General features: G+C 36.0%; 2 protein-coding genes across 8 annotated transcripts in view; one reads left to right on the top strand and one right to left on the bottom strand.

The window, feature by feature from the left end:
- The window catches only part of LOC145467664 (dihydropyrimidine dehydrogenase [NADP(+)]-like), a 278425-nt gene that overhangs the window by 224077 nt on the left and 37202 nt on the right, over window positions 1-17146 (bottom strand). For 5 of the 7 annotated variants that reach the window (XM_081451259.1, XM_081451260.1, XM_081451265.1 and 2 more), the window contains one exon: window positions 635-722. The exons of 1 other annotated variant lie outside the window; for it this stretch is intronic. In XM_081451259.1, coding sequence (XP_081307385.1) covers window positions 635-722 — 88 coding nt within the window. Of the gene's footprint in view, window positions 1-634; window positions 723-1224; window positions 1940-17146 lie in introns of those variants that run through there. One more of the 7 variants, XM_081451262.1, reaches the window with a different exon arrangement.
- Window positions 12267-16487, top strand: LOC145468625 (uncharacterized). Its single transcript, XM_081452346.1, has one exon. It carries the CDS (start codon window positions 12270-12272, stop codon window positions 16485-16487), a length of 4218 nt encoding a protein of 1405 aa, XP_081308472.1. The 5' UTR covers window positions 12267-12269.

Raw genomic sequence — 17146 nt, 5'->3', positions numbered from 1 at the left:
GCCCCTATTCCAGTAGGTGGCCCCATTCCAATTGAATAAGCACCCCCATTCTAATATTATATTACAACTGTCAGAGCACGTATCAATCCTTTTGACGCAATCACCAAATTGGACATTGAACATTTGAGCATTAACTGAACATTCACCTTATATTTGTTACTGTTGCAGTTCCTGTTATTGTTCCTTTTTTAATAAAATTAATACCTCATTAAAGCTTTGTTTCAAACATTCCGTTGTTTCTCAAAAAAATAATTAAGCAACCTGTCCCCGGTATGTGCCTTCTCTTGATTAAGCACCCTTTCTTGAGGTAACAAAAGAAAATAAGCACCCTGGGTGCTAAATCAAATCATTACGGTAGATTTATTACTAATTAAGAAGTTGTCAAGCTAGCATATAAGTTAAATTACTTTGATCTATCTTTTCTACATCTTTTCTGTGTTGTATGTATATGTAGAAGCTAAGTGCAGTAATGTGAAAAAACAAAATCAATCACTGTTTTGGTGTACAACTGGGTCTTTAAGAAATATACGGTGGCTAGACTAACCCGCACATGTACAGCATTTCAACACATAGCACATACACATGTACAATGTTTCAAAACAAAACTGTCAAGTCTAGGAAAAATTATCCGTACCTTGTTGGCAATGCTGGTGATAAAAGATTTGATGTCTAACTGTGTTGGACAGCTCTTCTGGCAAGGTGCATCAGCACATTTGAGACATCTGCAGTGCAGCATAGTACATAATTATATGATGAACAATTATATTAAAACAAAGTCAATTAAAGTTTTATACAAGTAAAACTGACATTTTCAACAAGTGTCACTGGTCATCTGAAGAACAAGGCTTCTGCATGTACATGATGCCTATCTCTATTGCACAGGATTTGGAGGATCCCAGATGTGTACATGCAAGCTTATTATTACCCCCTACAACTTTATTCATAATCTCCTACACAAGATTTGTATTCATGGACTCTCTATCATACCCAGCTCCAGAACCAATCAGCAATGTTGTCCAACATTTCTACCAACTGTCTATTACAATGTGCAAAATTGCTCATAACAACTCGTAAGGTTTTGCAGAACATTTCAGAATGAAAGGCAGGCTCATTTGACCTAACAATAGCCCCTGTATCAATACTTGGCTTCACACTAGAGCGTGTAAGTATAATCTAAGTGCACTTGGAACCTACTTTGAGTGTGAAGGGGTAAAATGTGCTTACTTGAACTTAAATTAGTGACCATGGAAACGTTTGTAGATCAAAGAAGCCAAAGTGCACCACCAAGTATGGTCTACACCACACTTGAGAACGCACTTGACCAACAGGAAATGGAAGCCAACTGAAAGCAAAAGCAAAAGCAACTTACTTAAATTTCATTTTCATAGACAGCCTAAACCATCACTTTTCATATCATCCGAACCAAATGCTCTTCTGCAAATTACAAACTAACTGCGGTTGAAGTTTCAACAGGTTATTTCTTTGCAACCAAAACACTCCGTTGAACATTGCTGACATTGGACAAGTCACACAGAAATGCATTTTCTAGGTAAGGCCGTACAGCAATTTCTTGCCAAAAATCGCACTGTTGAGTCATTCTAGAGATATACAGAAAATGTCATTTGTTTCTTTGTGTTGCTGCTCAGAGTTCTCTGTAAGCTCCGGTGACCGGCAAAATTCGCTGTCTAGTCGTCCTTGTCACACCGGCTACTCATAGTAAATAAATTATGAAAAAAATTTATTTGTAACAATATGAGCCTATCCGTCAATAAAATTAAGCATAAATACTATAAGTCTAATTTTCTCAACAAATAATAATAATAATAATAATAATAAAATATTTATATAGCGCCAATATCCTAAAAGTTCAAAAGCGCTTTACAGTTAGAAATATTAAAAACACTTAAGACAAATAAAGTAAAAATAAAAAAATGTCGCTAAAAAGTTATAAAAATGCTCTCTTAAAAAGGAACGTTTTTAGTTTATGTTTAAAAAGTGACACTGAGGAGCTGTTCTTGATGTCAGACGGAAGAGTGTTCCAAAGTGTAGGAGCTGCTACAGAGAAAGATCTTGCGCCATATGTTTTCAAATTGAAGTGCGGAATGGAAAGAAGTTCTTTAGAAGATGAACGTAGCTGACGAGACGGAGTGTAAGGAGTGAGAAGATCACGAACGTATGAAGGTGCCAGATCGTTTAGGGCCTTGTACGTGATGAGTAGAATTTTAAAGATGATACGATAGTTAACAGGAAGCCAGTGGAGATTAAACAAAATAGGTGTTGTGTGTTCGTGTTTTCTAGAGAGGGTGATGAGACGAGCAGCGGCATTCTGGACGTGCTGTAACTTTTTTAAAAGACAGTTTGGTAAGCCATAGAGTAGAGAATTACAGTTATCCAATTTTGAAGAAACAAACGCATGAACAAGTATTTCAGTGGTGGTCGATGACAGGTACTTCCTTATATTGCTGATATTACGGAGATGATAAAAAGATGATTTGTAAATACTTGCAATATGTTCATTAAAACGAAAATGATGGTCAAAAATGACACCAATGTTTCTTGCTTTCTGTGATGAGCAGATGGTTTCATCGACGACAGAGATTTCTTGAAGGGTTGGTCTCGGTAGATGTTTTGCAGAGATCACTAGAAGTTCAGTCTTATCCTTGTTAAGTTTAAGACGATTAATCAACATCCAGTGATCAATCTCACGTACACAGCGCTCGATGTTGGACACAGCTAAATCCTTATCACTGGGTATAGTTGGCTGAAAGGACAGATAAAGTTGTGAATCGTCAGCATAAAAATGATAACTCAAATTGAATTTTTTTACAATGTCTGAAAGGGGTGAAGTGTAAAGAACGTACAAAATGGGTCCCAACACTGATCCTTGTGGAACACCACATTGAAGAGCATGATCTGAGGAAGCTGCACCATCAACAGAGACATACTGCATGTGATTGGACAGATAAGATTTAAACCATAGTAACGGCTTGCCAGTAACTCCAAAGCGCTGTTGTAGACGGAAGAGGAGAATATCATGGTCAACAGTATCGAAAGCAGCAGAGAGGTCCAAAAGTAATAAAATTACCGTTCTACGTTTATCAATTGCTGTGAGGATGTCATTATGCACGCGAATGAGAGCCGTTTCTGTGCTATGATACTGTTTGTAGGCAGACTGTAATGGCTCATTCAGGTTGTTGTTGTTAACATAGGAGATCAGTTGGTTAGCAACCAACTTCTCAATTGCTTTGCTGAGAAAAGTAAGATTCGAAACAGGGCGATAATTTGAAAACTGCGTGTGATCCAGAGAAGGCTTCTTAAGAAGAGGACGTAGCTTAGCAACTTTTAATTGAGAGGGTATTTGGCCAGATTGCAACGAAGTATTTATAATCTTGGTGATAAATGGAAGCAGTGTGCTCAAAGCATTTCTTGTGACATAGCCAGGAAGAGGATCAAGATCACATGACTTGGAAGATAATTTCACAACACATTTGCGGACTTCGTCAACATCTACCAAACTGAACTCATCAAACGTATAAGGACAGACCTGGTTAACTTCAGGAACTTGATGGATGATGAGAGCTGCATTGTCTAAGTCGACCCGTATTTTGGTGATCTTATCAGAAAAGAACTCGACGAACTTATTTGCGAGATCCGAAGGCGAGTTGCAGGGCGGATATGGTATATCACACTTTCTATGTAATAGACTGTCAATTGTTTTGAAAAGAAGTTTATAGTCCGTCTGATTATCACTGATCAGCTTAGTGTAGTAAGTTCTCTTGGAAGAACAAATTAAAAAGTTGACTACACGGCATTGATCAATAAACAACTGGCGGTCGACTGGAAGTTTGGTCCTTCGCCAACGCCGCTCCAGTCTCCTGCGATCTTTCTTCAAGTTGTTTATTTCTTCAGAATACCAAGGTGCAGCCAGACGCAGAGTTATTGTTTTGGTTTTTACAGGAGCGTGGATATCAAGTATGGAACTAAGAACACCATTATACTCACTGATTAAGTCATCAAGGCACGGAAGCGGTGTGGAAAAGAGACTCGAAAGACTAGAATTCGTGACATCAGAACCAAAACTATCAAAGTCAATTGAACGAAGTTTTCTAAATGTGATAAGCTTCTTTTCCAACACTGGTTTTTTAAGCATCAGATGAAAATGAACGGCAGCGTGATCAGATATAACAAAAGGAGAATCAATTGACAAATTAGAAACAATGTCATCATCTGATCTAGTGATAACAAGATCCAAAGTGTGACCGTCTTTATGTGTAGATCCAATTGTGTGCTGATTAAGATTGAAAACATCCAACAACTGAAGGAATGCGGCTACGTGTTGAGAATCGCAAGTATCAACGTGAAAGTTGAAATCACCGACTATTAATAAGCTGCCAGGAATAGTAACGTATTGTTCCAAGAACGTGAAGAATTCATCCAGGAACATAGCAGGTGTAAAACCATTAGTATTTGAAGGCGGTGGACGATAAACAATGACAATTCTTATACTTTTATCAACCGAGTTCAATAATAAGTCGATGTATTCGAACGAAATAAATTTCCTGTGTGGTTGAAGCTTGATATTAAAGCATGATCGAAACAACAAGCCCACTCCACCACCACGAACAGGGCCAGATCTTGGAACATGATGAAATGAATAGCCTGTAGGACATAAATCGCGAATGATAAATTCGTTATCAGTTTCTGGTTGCAACCATGTTTCCGTTACAGCAAGTAGATCAATGCAATGTTCAGCAACAAAGTCTTTGATGATAAGAGTCTTGTTGTTTACTGAACGCGTGTTAAGAAGGCAGAAATTTACAGGGCCAGTCGCCGATGTATTTCCTCTATCAAACGGTTGACGCGGTATTATTGTTAAGTTGCTGTGGTTTGAGCAATTAGAATTCTTTCTGGAATATGCAGATTTAGATCGGGAAATTGGATTTGAAACCAAAGTTTGAATATTATATGAGCAGCGCATTCTTTTCTCCTGAACCTTCCTTCCAGCTCTAGATCCCCTAAATCTCCTTTGACGGAAATTGCCTTGAAAGTACATATTTCGTGAACAGTTCCAAAGAGGGCTCGAAACAAATTGCACTAATGGCGAACCAAGTGTAGAGTTGTTATAGGCATGATTCGTCATCTTTAATGTAGAACACATCGAAGACCTGTATCCTGGATTGACATCATGTTCACGATGTATTCCTTCAGTCAAAGAAGGACTTGGACCAGGATTAGATTCGACATCCATGTGTATCGTCAGGTCCATTGTCGAAGGCACGGCAATCGAAAGATGACCACGTTTGTGCCATGTACAAATCGAGCGTGTAATTTTGTTCCTACTGTCCACAGTAGTAACGATCAGTGGAAGACCATAAAACTTCGAAGATAAGATAGGAGTGTCTTTAGAAAAACGAAAATTGATGCCAGGCAAACAAACATCAAATGAAAAACAAATAAAAATCGAAAAAATTACAGGAGCAAGGAAAACCTAGCAATCGCTGTTCAGTACCTAGGACAAATTGAAAAGAAAATAGGGATTGCACAAACGAAGGTCATAAAATGTTTTCTTTCAAAAATATACCTAAATTAGTTATTTTATCTCCAGTGAATGTACGCGTAATTGCTGCAGAGCGACTGTAGGGAGTGAGCAGCAACATAATCAGGATTTAGGGGAAATATATAAGGGGCGACGAATTCTCGAATTCATCGCTTTTTACCACAACGCATTGCACTTAACCACACTTTTCACCACAATGCATTGCATTTAACCAGAGTGCACTGCGCCACTTTTAACCAGAGTTCTCTGCGGCATTGCGCCAGGAAAGCACGAGGATGTCATACCGTCGTACCGTCGTCTTTTCGCATGAATTCCAGTGAGAAAGGTTAGTGGTAATGTTTTGCCTTGATTTACTTGTACTACGAGGTGAAGAAGCTTGTGCTTGACTTTTCCAACTCCCGCTTTCGTTTTTAATGCAGTATGTGAAAGTTTTACAAATCTGGACACTTTCAATTTTCGCGATCTGTATCGTTTCATGTCCAAACATAAGTTTAGTTCACCATGTGCTTATCTTGTTGCAATCTCTTGATACGTACACATCACAAGTTGATGCATACAAGGACAGATGTTAAGTTACATTTCCGTTGTTTTTTTTTCTTGCAGACAAGTTGGAAGTATTTATTTGATGCAAGGTGAGTTTGCAGAGTCAATTTTCTTTTTAATTCCAAGATCAGGCGCTTTCCCCAATTTTGTTTATGTCGACAACTTTTGAAAAAGAAGGGAGTGAAATGGACAAAGTTTGATTATAGCTTATTATTATGCATACCAGGACAAAATTGTAACTTAGATTTCCGCTTTTCTCTTTCAAAGAATTACAGATCTTTCGATTTTCTATCCAAGCATAATATAAGTTCAGAGCTCACCATGTGCTTATCTTATCACACCTCAATCTCCATCTGTTCAGGATCATGCACGAAGTTGATGCATACCAGAAAAGATTCCTACATGGCAGTGAATGTGCACTCAGTTTTGTAACACCAGTTGCTTCCTTTTCTTGCAGAACTTTTTTTGCTGCAGATTGCATACACTTGTCATTGATGTGTTCAAATACACATCTCATGTTTGTTGGTGTGTTTTTGCATGCCTCATTTATCTGGTGTGCTTTCACGCCTCCTTCCAACTGTGTGTTTTAAACTTGATATTCGCTTTTAAGAATTGTACCTTTTACGAGGACTTGTGGTAACATGCCAATTTTTGGAGAATATAGGTACTGGGACAAGCTGACGCCAAGGATGGACGCACGTTTTCAAGTTCGCTCGCTCGAGAGGCAAAATGCTTGAAAATGCAGGGGATAGTTGAATATGACAAGAAATAGAAGAAGAAAACGCAAGAAGTTAAGTAGTTCCTCAAGTTTAGAAGGCTCTTCAACATTCCAAGACGAAGTTTCAGGCCCACAAATGGCGTCCAAAGACAGCATCGACGAGGCACCATCACTGGCCAATGTGTGGAAAGTTCTCACGGAAATCAAATCAAACACAGAGAAGCTAGTAAATGACGTGGACTTGTTAAAGGTAACTTACAAAGAGCTGCAAGAAAATTTAGCTTCCACAAAGGTCCAAGTAGATATTTTGATGGAAGAAAACAAGAGCTTAAAATCCAAAGTAAAATCACTTGAAGATGACCTGTCGCAGTCCAAAGCACATGCGAAAGAAATAGAACAAAGATTGGACAATGTTGAAGCAAGACATGACGATTTAGAACAGTACACTCGAAAGTTTAATCTAGTGATACATGGGATCGCTGAACGCGAAGAAGAAGATAATGCGGAGAATGTAATTGAATTGGGAAAACTTTTGAATGTGAATTTAACACGAGGCGACATTGACATTGTTCACAGATTAAACACAAAATCTAAGACCGAACCTCGTCCAATTATCGTCCGTTTTGCAAGTTACAACGCCAAGAACAAGTTATATAAAGCTAGATCGTATCTCAGAAATGTGACCTCACATGGCTTAGGACTGGGCAAGATTTACATCAATGAGAATTTAACATCATGGAGGACTGAGCTCTTTAAAGAGGTAAGAAAAGTTAGGAAAAAATATCACAATGGCAAAGCGTGGACTGTAGACGGGAAAATTTTCTTCAAACCGGAACTCACTTCCAAAGCTCAAAGGATTGACTCCTACGAAGATCTAAAGGCTTTATAAATCTAAAACGATGAACTATAAACAAATTTTTAGCTTCGTTAATTTTGCATACTTAAATACGTCAAGTTGTCGACCTCTCTAGTAAGCACCTGGGATTTCGAGGCTCAGATAGCCAGTTAGCTTGTTAATTCCCAGAAGTGAGAAGACATTGTTGTTTAGTTGTGCCAAACTTTCTTTGTTGAGCTACTAGGTACATTATTCTGTTTTTTGCTAATTAATTCTTTAACTTTAATTTGTCTTGTACTTTTTTTACCTTAATTAAGCAGTGTTTTGTTAGTTTTATGTCTTTTTTCGTCTCTGTTTACGTAAAGATTTTCAACCTTTGGGTCATGCATTTCTTCAACAATATAGGTTATGCAATCAATCTTTTCATACAGCAATGGCATGCAAATTAAAAATTCTCTCACTAAATGTGCAAGGTATAAGAAATCCAAACAAAAGGAGAGCAATGTTTTGTTATTTAAAACAGCAAAAAGCTACTATCTTTTGTTTACAGGAGACGAATTCGCCACCAGATGATGAGAAAATATGGTCGGCGGAATGGGGCGGAAAAATTCTCTTTTGCCACGGAACTGCGCATTCTAAGGGTGTATGCATTCTATTGAATCCAAATTCATCTATTAACTTCGACGTCGTTCAATCGGATCATCAAGGCAGAATTTTGATTTCAAAACTTAAAATCTTCGAGGAAACATTTTTCATTGTAAATATCTATGCACCAACTGATTATCGAGAACAAAACAAATTTATAAAGAATTTAAGTGAATTTCTCATGAGAAAAACAGACACCCCCAGGTTAATTATCGCGGGTGATTGGAACTGTACACTTTCTAAAGCAGATAAAAGTGGGGGTGTAGTTTGGAAATCCACAAACTATAGAGACGCGGTTAGCAATCTTATGAACGAATTGAACCTTATAGATATCTATTGAAAATTGCATCCAAACACAAAATCCTTTACCTACGAATCTAAAACTATAAACTTGAAGTCGAGAATTGATTTCATTCTTGTTTCCCGCTTGATTTCCACTGAAGTCCAAACTGCTGAGATTCGAATGTCAATTGCACCGGTTCATAAAGCTACCTTTTTAAAAATTAACATTAGAAATGAGTTCAACAGAGGTCCGGGCACCTGGAAATTCAACAATTCTCTTCTAGAAGATGATTTTAAAGAACGTATTATATTCTTTTATCCCCAAATACACGAGAAATACGTCTATGTTAAAGATAAGCAATTATTGTGGGAATTAATCAAAATGGAATTACGAATGAAAACAATTAAATATTCTAAAGAAAAAAGATTAGAACTTAGGATAAGGGAATCAACACTTCAAAAAGAACTACAAGACCTCGACTATAAAATTTGTAATACGGATTTTGAAATTTTAGATCGAAACATCTTTGTGGAGTATGAAGCCGTCAAAGAAGAATTGAAAAAGATATATGAACAGAAAGGAAAAGAGGCTATCTTTAGATCTAAAGTAAAATGGTTGGAACAGGGCGAAAAACCCACAAAATATTTTTTTAACTTGGAGAAGACGAATTATGAAAAAAAACTTATACGTGAGGTGAAATTAGAGAATGGCGATAGAGTATCAGAACCAAAACAGATCGAGAAAGAATTGGAGAAATTTTATAGTAATATGTACACATCCAAAAATCTAAAAAGTGAATCTCAAGGTGAAAACAAGAGTTTCGAGTCTTTTGTTGAAGGTATTGAAATCCCTCAACTGAATGTTGATGAGCAAGATTCACTAGAACATGATTTTACTTTTGAAGAATTAAAAGAGGCGGTGAGCTCTTTCTCGGGCAACAAAACTCCCAGTGAGGATGGATTCACTAAAGAATTTTATGAGTCTTCTTATGATCTCATTTGGCGAGTTCTGTTAAATTCTTATAATGCAGCTTTTCAAGGTGGGTCTTTATCTATTTCTCAAAGGAGGGGAATAATAACGTTAATACCAAAAGCTGATGGGGATCTGTCCGAACTTTCCAACTGGCGTCCAATATCACTGCTAAATATTGATTATAAAATTTTGACTAAAGCTTTGGCAAAAAGAATAGAAAAATACCTACCAAAATTAATTAATTCAGATCAAACCGGATTTGTTAAGGGAAGGTATATAGGCCAGAACATAAGACTTTTAAGTGATATAATGGAATATCTAAATGCTAAAAAGACCTCGGGACTTCTCCTTTTTATAGACTTCAAGAAGGCTTTTGATAGCCTTGAATGGGATCTTATTGCTAAAGCCTTGAATGTTTTCAATTTTGGCCCAAATGTCAAAAGATGGATATCAATCTTTTATAATGGTGTACAAAGCGCAGTTATAAATGGTGGATTTTTGACCAACTATTTCAATATATCAGGAGGAGTTCGTCAAGGTTGCCCGCTAAGTCCTCTCTTATTTATCCTTGCGGTGGAACTGCTAGCAATAAAGATATGCCAAGAACCAAGCTGCAGAGGCGTTGACCTCCCAGATGACCAGGTGATCAAAATCTCACAATTTGCTGATGACACCACTATAATAATGAAAAATGTTGAATCTCTCAAACCCTATTTACAGATCTTGGATTGTTTTGGAATTATTTCTGGATTGAAATTAAATAAGAAGAAAACTAAAGTTATGTGGATCGGCTCTATGAAAGATAGTAATTTGAAAGTACTTGACTTTAAAACAACTAAAGAACCCATTAAAGTTCTTGGCGTCCATTTATCCTACAACAAAAGTAAATGTACTGAGAAAAATTTTTATGATAAGATCAACAAAATGAAAACAAAATTAAATTTATGGCTTTCAAGAGACCTCACAATATATGGCAAGTCTTTACTGGTGAAAGCTTTAGGTATATCACAGCTAGTGTACGCAGCATCTATGCTGACCGTTCCAGAATCGGTTATTAAGACAGTTCAAGAGAATCTGTTCGCCTTTCTATGGAAAAACAGGAAAGACAAAATAAAAAGAATGGTTATGTATCAACCAGTAGCAGAAGGAGGAATTAATTTTGTTAATTTTTACATGGTCGTTAAATCATTACGCTTGGCTTGGATTGGTAGACTACTAGGCGAGTCTGACGATAAATGGAAGGTAATCCCTAATTACTATTTTCGAAATTATGGTGGTTTATTATTTCTCCTTAAGTGTAATTATAATGTAAAACTTTTGAAAACAGATCTGCCACTCTTTTATCAAGAACTTCTTCAATATTTTCAAGATCTCAAAAATACAGCTAACATCTTTCCAAATGGCGAACTCATTCTTTGGAATAACAATTCAATAATTATAGATAATGCAACTCTATTTTGGAAATCGTGGTTTGAACGCGGAATTGTGACGATAAAGGATGTGCTAAATTCTAAGGGAAAGTTTCTATCATATGAAGAGTTCAGCAACAAGTTTAACATCACCACAAATTATATGCATTACTTTCAGCTAATTTCAGCCATTCCATCTGAGTTGAAAAGGAGAGCAACTCAAACTTTTATACCTGCAGCTGATCTTTCTTCGACCTCCCCATCCATTCTTTCAAATCAAACTCTAATTAATCTGGCTGAAGCACGCTGCAAAAGTTATTACCAATTGTTTAATAATCATACCCCTATTGTCCCGAGTGGTGTAAAAAAGTGGCAGAGTAAATTTCCTGAGAAACTTGGTGACTGGATTGGATGCTTTCAAGATATATATCGCCTCACTAAGGACAATAAACTTCGCCAATTTTGTTTTCATTTCTTACATAGAACAATTGTAATGAAGAAAGAACTTAAACTATATAATTTAGCCGAGGACAATAAATGTATATATTGCTTTAACGCAGATTCAATAGAACATAAGTTTATTGATTGCAAGGAGTCTGTAAAACTTTATTCACAAATTATATCATGGTTCAATCATTCTCAAAGTACTGAGATAATACTTTCAAAAGAACAAATTGCTTTTCATGACACATGTCACGTGACTGATGTGCTGTCAGACCCTTTAAAACGCAAGCTAGATTTGCTCATCATCCTGGTCAAACAATATATCTATGCTTCTAAATATCTTCAGAAAGAATTGTCTCTAGATGAACTTGTAAATAAACTGATTGTTCAATGGAAACTAGAAAAATGTGCTTAAACGTAAAATCGCTTATCTAAAAAACATCACTTATGGGTATTAAGTTGATTAATTAACAGAGCTATTACAATACAAGGTTAACATAGTAAATCCAAAAATGCTCTCAATTAATACCAATAATGTAGTGTTAAAAAATTGTAATACTTAAAGATAATGCATAGACCCCCCCCTTTTTTTTTGTTTTTTTTGTTTTTGTATTTGTATATTTTTTTCTTGTTCTGTGTAGTTACTTAGCTGTCACGTTTTCTTTTTCTTTCATGTATGAGAAATTTATTGAACATTGTAAAACTTCAACAGTGCATGTAAGTGTAACGTACGTGTGTTTTAGGTGTATTAATAAAGTGCTTCATTTAAAAAAAAAAAAAATGCCAATTTTTGGAAACTTTCTTTCAGAAGCTGTAAAGTAGTGCAAGCTTTAAGGTATGTGAACATATATAGCTTGAACACAATGGGTAACTCTCTTCAGCAGTACAGAATAGTTATTGGAATGCACTGCAATTACCTGAAAGCACGAGAATGTAGGGAATGCTTTAAAGGAAGGTTTTGGAGTTGCTTAGTCTTACTTTTTTACATGGAAGCAATATACTTACCTGTTTTAAAAACACTTGTTCATCATTTTGAGCTTATGCAAATCAATCGCCTGCAGCTTACCCAAATATATCTTTACAGATTTTACATTCCTGATTTGATACGGCTTGCAAATGATGTTGAAACTAACCCTGGACCTAATGTAGATTCCGCGACTTGTATGTTTATTCCTTGCGATGAAGGTTCACAGAAATTTATGTGTTCTATCACTAATCTCCCATTAGCTGTAAAACATTGTCTAAAACCTTCTAAGCCGCTCAGCAAACTCTCAAAACTCATTCACTTATTAGGTGATGGGAATTGTCTTTTTCGAGCATTATCATATGCTGTATCTGGACAAGTTTATCATACTCAAATGAGAGCACAAATAATAAATCACATGTATCATATTGAAAATTTCCTACTACCTCAAATGAATAGGTCATTAAACAGTTATTTAGCCAACTCTCATATGACCAGAAATGGAGTTTGGGGAACAGACATAGAAATTTTCAGTGCAGCTTCACTGTTATCCACTGACATTTTTGTTTACACCCAATTTGGGGAAACACATAGATGGCTGAAATTTTCAAGAACCATGATCGATGGTAAAAAACCTGCAAATAGTTGTTCAATCTACTTGAACAACTCAAATGGAATTCACTATGATGTAGTGCAAGATGTTTGTGTAACTGATTTAAAACACCAGTTTTCTCAGAATTCCAAGCCAGATGGTATCCGTAGCTATGATAAGAAAGAAACAATTGTTACTAAAAAAAAACTATCAGAAAACACGTGCCATACTGAGCAAAGACAGACAAAGGTGATGCTCACAGAGGAGGTTGCTAAACTGCAATGCAAAAAAAGAAAACCTGAATCAGATCAAAAAATAGCACATGCTAAAGAAGCTAGACTGGTTGATGGTCAAGTTCCCTTTAACTCACCATCTGTCTCTTCAGATAATGAACCAGAAGGTACCATCATAGTAACCAATAGTAATTTGAATTCGCCTGCAAATGATGTTGAAACTAACCCTGGGCCTAATGTTGATTCTGCAACTTGTATGTTTACCCCTTGCGATGAAGGTTCACAGAAATTTATGTGTTCTATCACTAATTTCCCATTAGCTGTAAAACATTGTCTAAAACCTTCTAAGCTGCTTGGCAAACCCTCAAAACTCATTGACATATTAGGTGATGGAAATTGTCTTTTTCGAGCATTATCATACGCTGTATCTGGTAGACAAGTTTATCATACTCAAATGAGAGTGCAAATAATAAATCACATGTATCATATTGAAAATTTCCTACTACCTCACATGAATAGGTCATTAAACAGTTATTTAGCCAACTCTCATATGACTAGAAATGGAGTTTGGGGAACAGACATAGAAATTTTCAGTGCAGCTTCACTGTTATCCACTGACATTTTTGTTTACACCCAATTTGGGGAAACACAAAAATGGCTGAAATTTTCAAGAACCATGATTGGTGGTAAAAAACCTGCAAATAGTTGTTCAATCTATTTGAACCACTCAAACAGAATTCACTATGATGTAGTGCAAGATGTTTCTGTCACAGATTTAAAACACCAGTTTTCTCAGAATTCCAAGCCAGATGGTATCTGTAACTATAAGGAAGAAACAATTGCAAAAAAAATTTTAAAAAACACATGTTACACTGAGCAGACAAAATGCATGTTCAAAGAGAAAGTTGCTAAACCACAAAACCAAAAAAGGAAACATAGATCACAACATATGATAACACATCCTAAAAAAGCGAGGCTTGTTGATGATGAAGAAGCTTCTAACTCACCAAACACATCACAATATGATGACAAAGTAGCAAATATGGTGTATCAAAGAAAGCAAAATCTTCATTTTACAATGCCAGTAATTAAAAATATAATAGATAAAAAACCAAAATTGTATGCTAACAACAAAAACTGCTCACACACAAAAAACAAATCAAAAATTCAAAAGCAAAAGACTGTTTCTTCTAAACTAAAAAAGATGCAAGACAATCAAAACAAAAGTTGTAAACATGAAAAGTTCCTGAAAACATCAACTATGATTGATAAATTGGCGTTAAAAAAAAATGACAACATTTCACAGATCATAGATTATACTATTTACCAATGTAAAATCTGCTTTGAGGCCTGGCCACAGAAAACCAAAATTCGCAGTAATAAAAAACCACTTTCTAACTATGCGTGTACCAACTGTTTAAGAGATAAGCAGGTTCCTAAAAAATTTTCAAAGGAGAATTATATGAAACCTTCTCCAGTGCCTAAGGAATTGCAAGGTTTAACACAAATTGAGCAAATGTTAATAGCCAGAGCTCTCCCAATAATGAGAGTTTTTATAAAACCTGGAGGACAAAGAGGTTATTCTGGGCACTGTATCAATTTGCCTCAAGATGTTAAAGAGCTTGCCAAATCACTGCCTCGTTACCCAAAAGACATTCCTTTTATTCTCATAAAAATGACAGGAAAAGACAACTCTTGCAAAGAAGTCACTGTCAGAAGGCATAAAGTTGAAGATGCATTGCATTGGCTAACACTACATAATCCTCAATACAAAGATGTTAAAATTGATCAAGACACTTTAAACTGTCTACCTGATGATGGTGTACCATCACAACTTCCAACATTTGAAACAAAAAGTGATGATCTTCTCAACAACGACTCAGATCAAGATTCCTTAATTGAGACTGAATTACATAATGATTCAGATGTAGTCTATAACAAGGACACTGAAACAAGTAGCTTTCTTCCTATTCAACACAATGGAAAACAGGAAAAAGAGGAAATTCAAGAGGAAATAGCAGGGAAAATTATGAATTGGCCATCTATTCAAAATAAACTTTTCAATGAATATACAACACCATATTTAGCTACAATGGCATTTCCAACATTATTTCCTGATGGAAAAGGTGATCTAACTAATCCCAGTTTCAACAGATATGTTCCTTTTGCTCAAAGCATTAAACATCCTTTAAAATTTGGACAATTCTTAGATGGCAAATGGGTTTATCGTTTTGCAAAACATCCACGCTTTTCCTACTGGGTGCTTAATATGATTCAAAGAAAGCGCACTTTACAACAAAGTTCTGTGTCCATCAAACAGAATCCAGATGATGCTCATCTCACAATAGAGCAATTGCATGAAATGAGATCAAATAATGATTCCACGAATTTTATGACAAAGCTATCAAGATATGTGGGCAACATTACAGGTAGTAACGCTTATTGGCATAAACGACGAGATGAATTAAAATCAATAATAACCACCAAAGGAACCCCAACCATCTTTTTTACTTTCTCATCTGCAGACATGCATTGTCCAGAATTGCATTCATTGTTTTCTAATAAACCACATGATTGCACCAATGAGGAAAGGAGACAAAATGTAATAGACAATCCACACATTGTTGATTGGTTTTTTGATCAACGCTTACAAAGTTTCATAAAGCATTGGTTGTATGGTACTCTTGGGGCTGAATGGCACTGGTACAGATATGAATTCCAAGCTAGAGGAAGCATACATTGCCACGGCACAGCTAAATTGAAGAATGATCCTGGTCTTTGTGAGCTTACTGAGGTGACCTTGAAAGGATTTTTAGCTGAACAAAAATTAAAACAAGACTCTTGTGAACAAGAACAGAAACATTTGCAGGATATTCAAAAAGACAAAATGGCAACAAAAACAATTTGTGACTATGTAGATTCACTGCTTTCAACATGGAATCCCAGCCCCCCTTGTCAAAATAACTGGTCGAAACCAAGTGTGCATCCATGCAAACTGCATTATTTAGACTTATCACACGATGAACAATGTCATGACTATGTAAACCTATTGAATACTGTCCAGCGCCACACACGTTGCAGTACCAATTATTGTCTGAAGCACAAACAGAATGAATCTGATCTCAAGTGTCGTTTCAATTACCCATTTGATCTCTGTGATAAAACCAGATTAGAATTTGAAAAGATCCATACCAAAGACAAATCAGTTCAATACAGAGCTAAAATTGTTACAAAAAGAAATGATACACGACTGAATAGACTGAATAGTTCAAATTCACGGCGGGAGAGCTAATTGTGACATTCAGGTTATCATTGATCATCATGCTTGCATAGAATATCTTGCAAAATATGCTGCAAAGGGTGAACCAAACTCATTGCAACTAAAAGATACTTTCAATACTGTTATCAAGTCATCAGGTTTTGAAAATGACACTAAGAAGGTAATAAAGAAACTTATGATAAAAAGTTTAGGAGAGCAAGATTTTAGTGCACAAGAAACTATGCACCATCTGCTTTCACTGAAATTACACAGTACCATGTTTCACGTGAAATCTTTTAGTTTAAATGGCTCTCGAAGACTACAAAAATCAGGAAATCCAGACAATAGAAATTGTACAAGTGATTCTTTTCTTGATGTATATGCAAACCATAATAGCTTTAGCAATAAGTTTCCTGGCATAATGAAAACAAATTTCATGGAATTTGCTACAAAGTACAAACTAGCTAACAACAAACTTGAACAGCAAAATGATAATATTATTCCGAATGTGTTCCCAACATACTCTTCCAATCCAAAAGGAAAATGTTACAGTTTATATTACAAATTCCAACTTCTAAGATTTAAACCATGGAAAAATTCTCTTGATGATGCATGGGGCACCACAGAGCCAAACAATGAAACCTTCATAACTGAATGGCACAACTTCTTCAATACACCATATGCCAAAAAAC

This window comes from Orbicella franksi, chromosome 14 (assembly GCF_964199315.1).
Source record: "Orbicella franksi chromosome 14, jaOrbFran1.1, whole genome shotgun sequence".
Taxonomy (NCBI): domain Eukaryota; kingdom Metazoa; phylum Cnidaria; class Anthozoa; order Scleractinia; family Merulinidae; genus Orbicella; species Orbicella franksi.
The sequence above is the reverse complement of the archived record's forward strand: the minus strand, read 5'-3'. Positions and strand labels throughout refer to the sequence as shown.

Bases quoted from the DNA above. Each gene is read 5' to 3' on its own strand.
- LOC145468625 (XM_081452346.1), top strand. From the start codon at position 12,270: ATGGGTAACTCTCTTCAGCAGTACAGAATAGTTATTGGAATGCACTGC.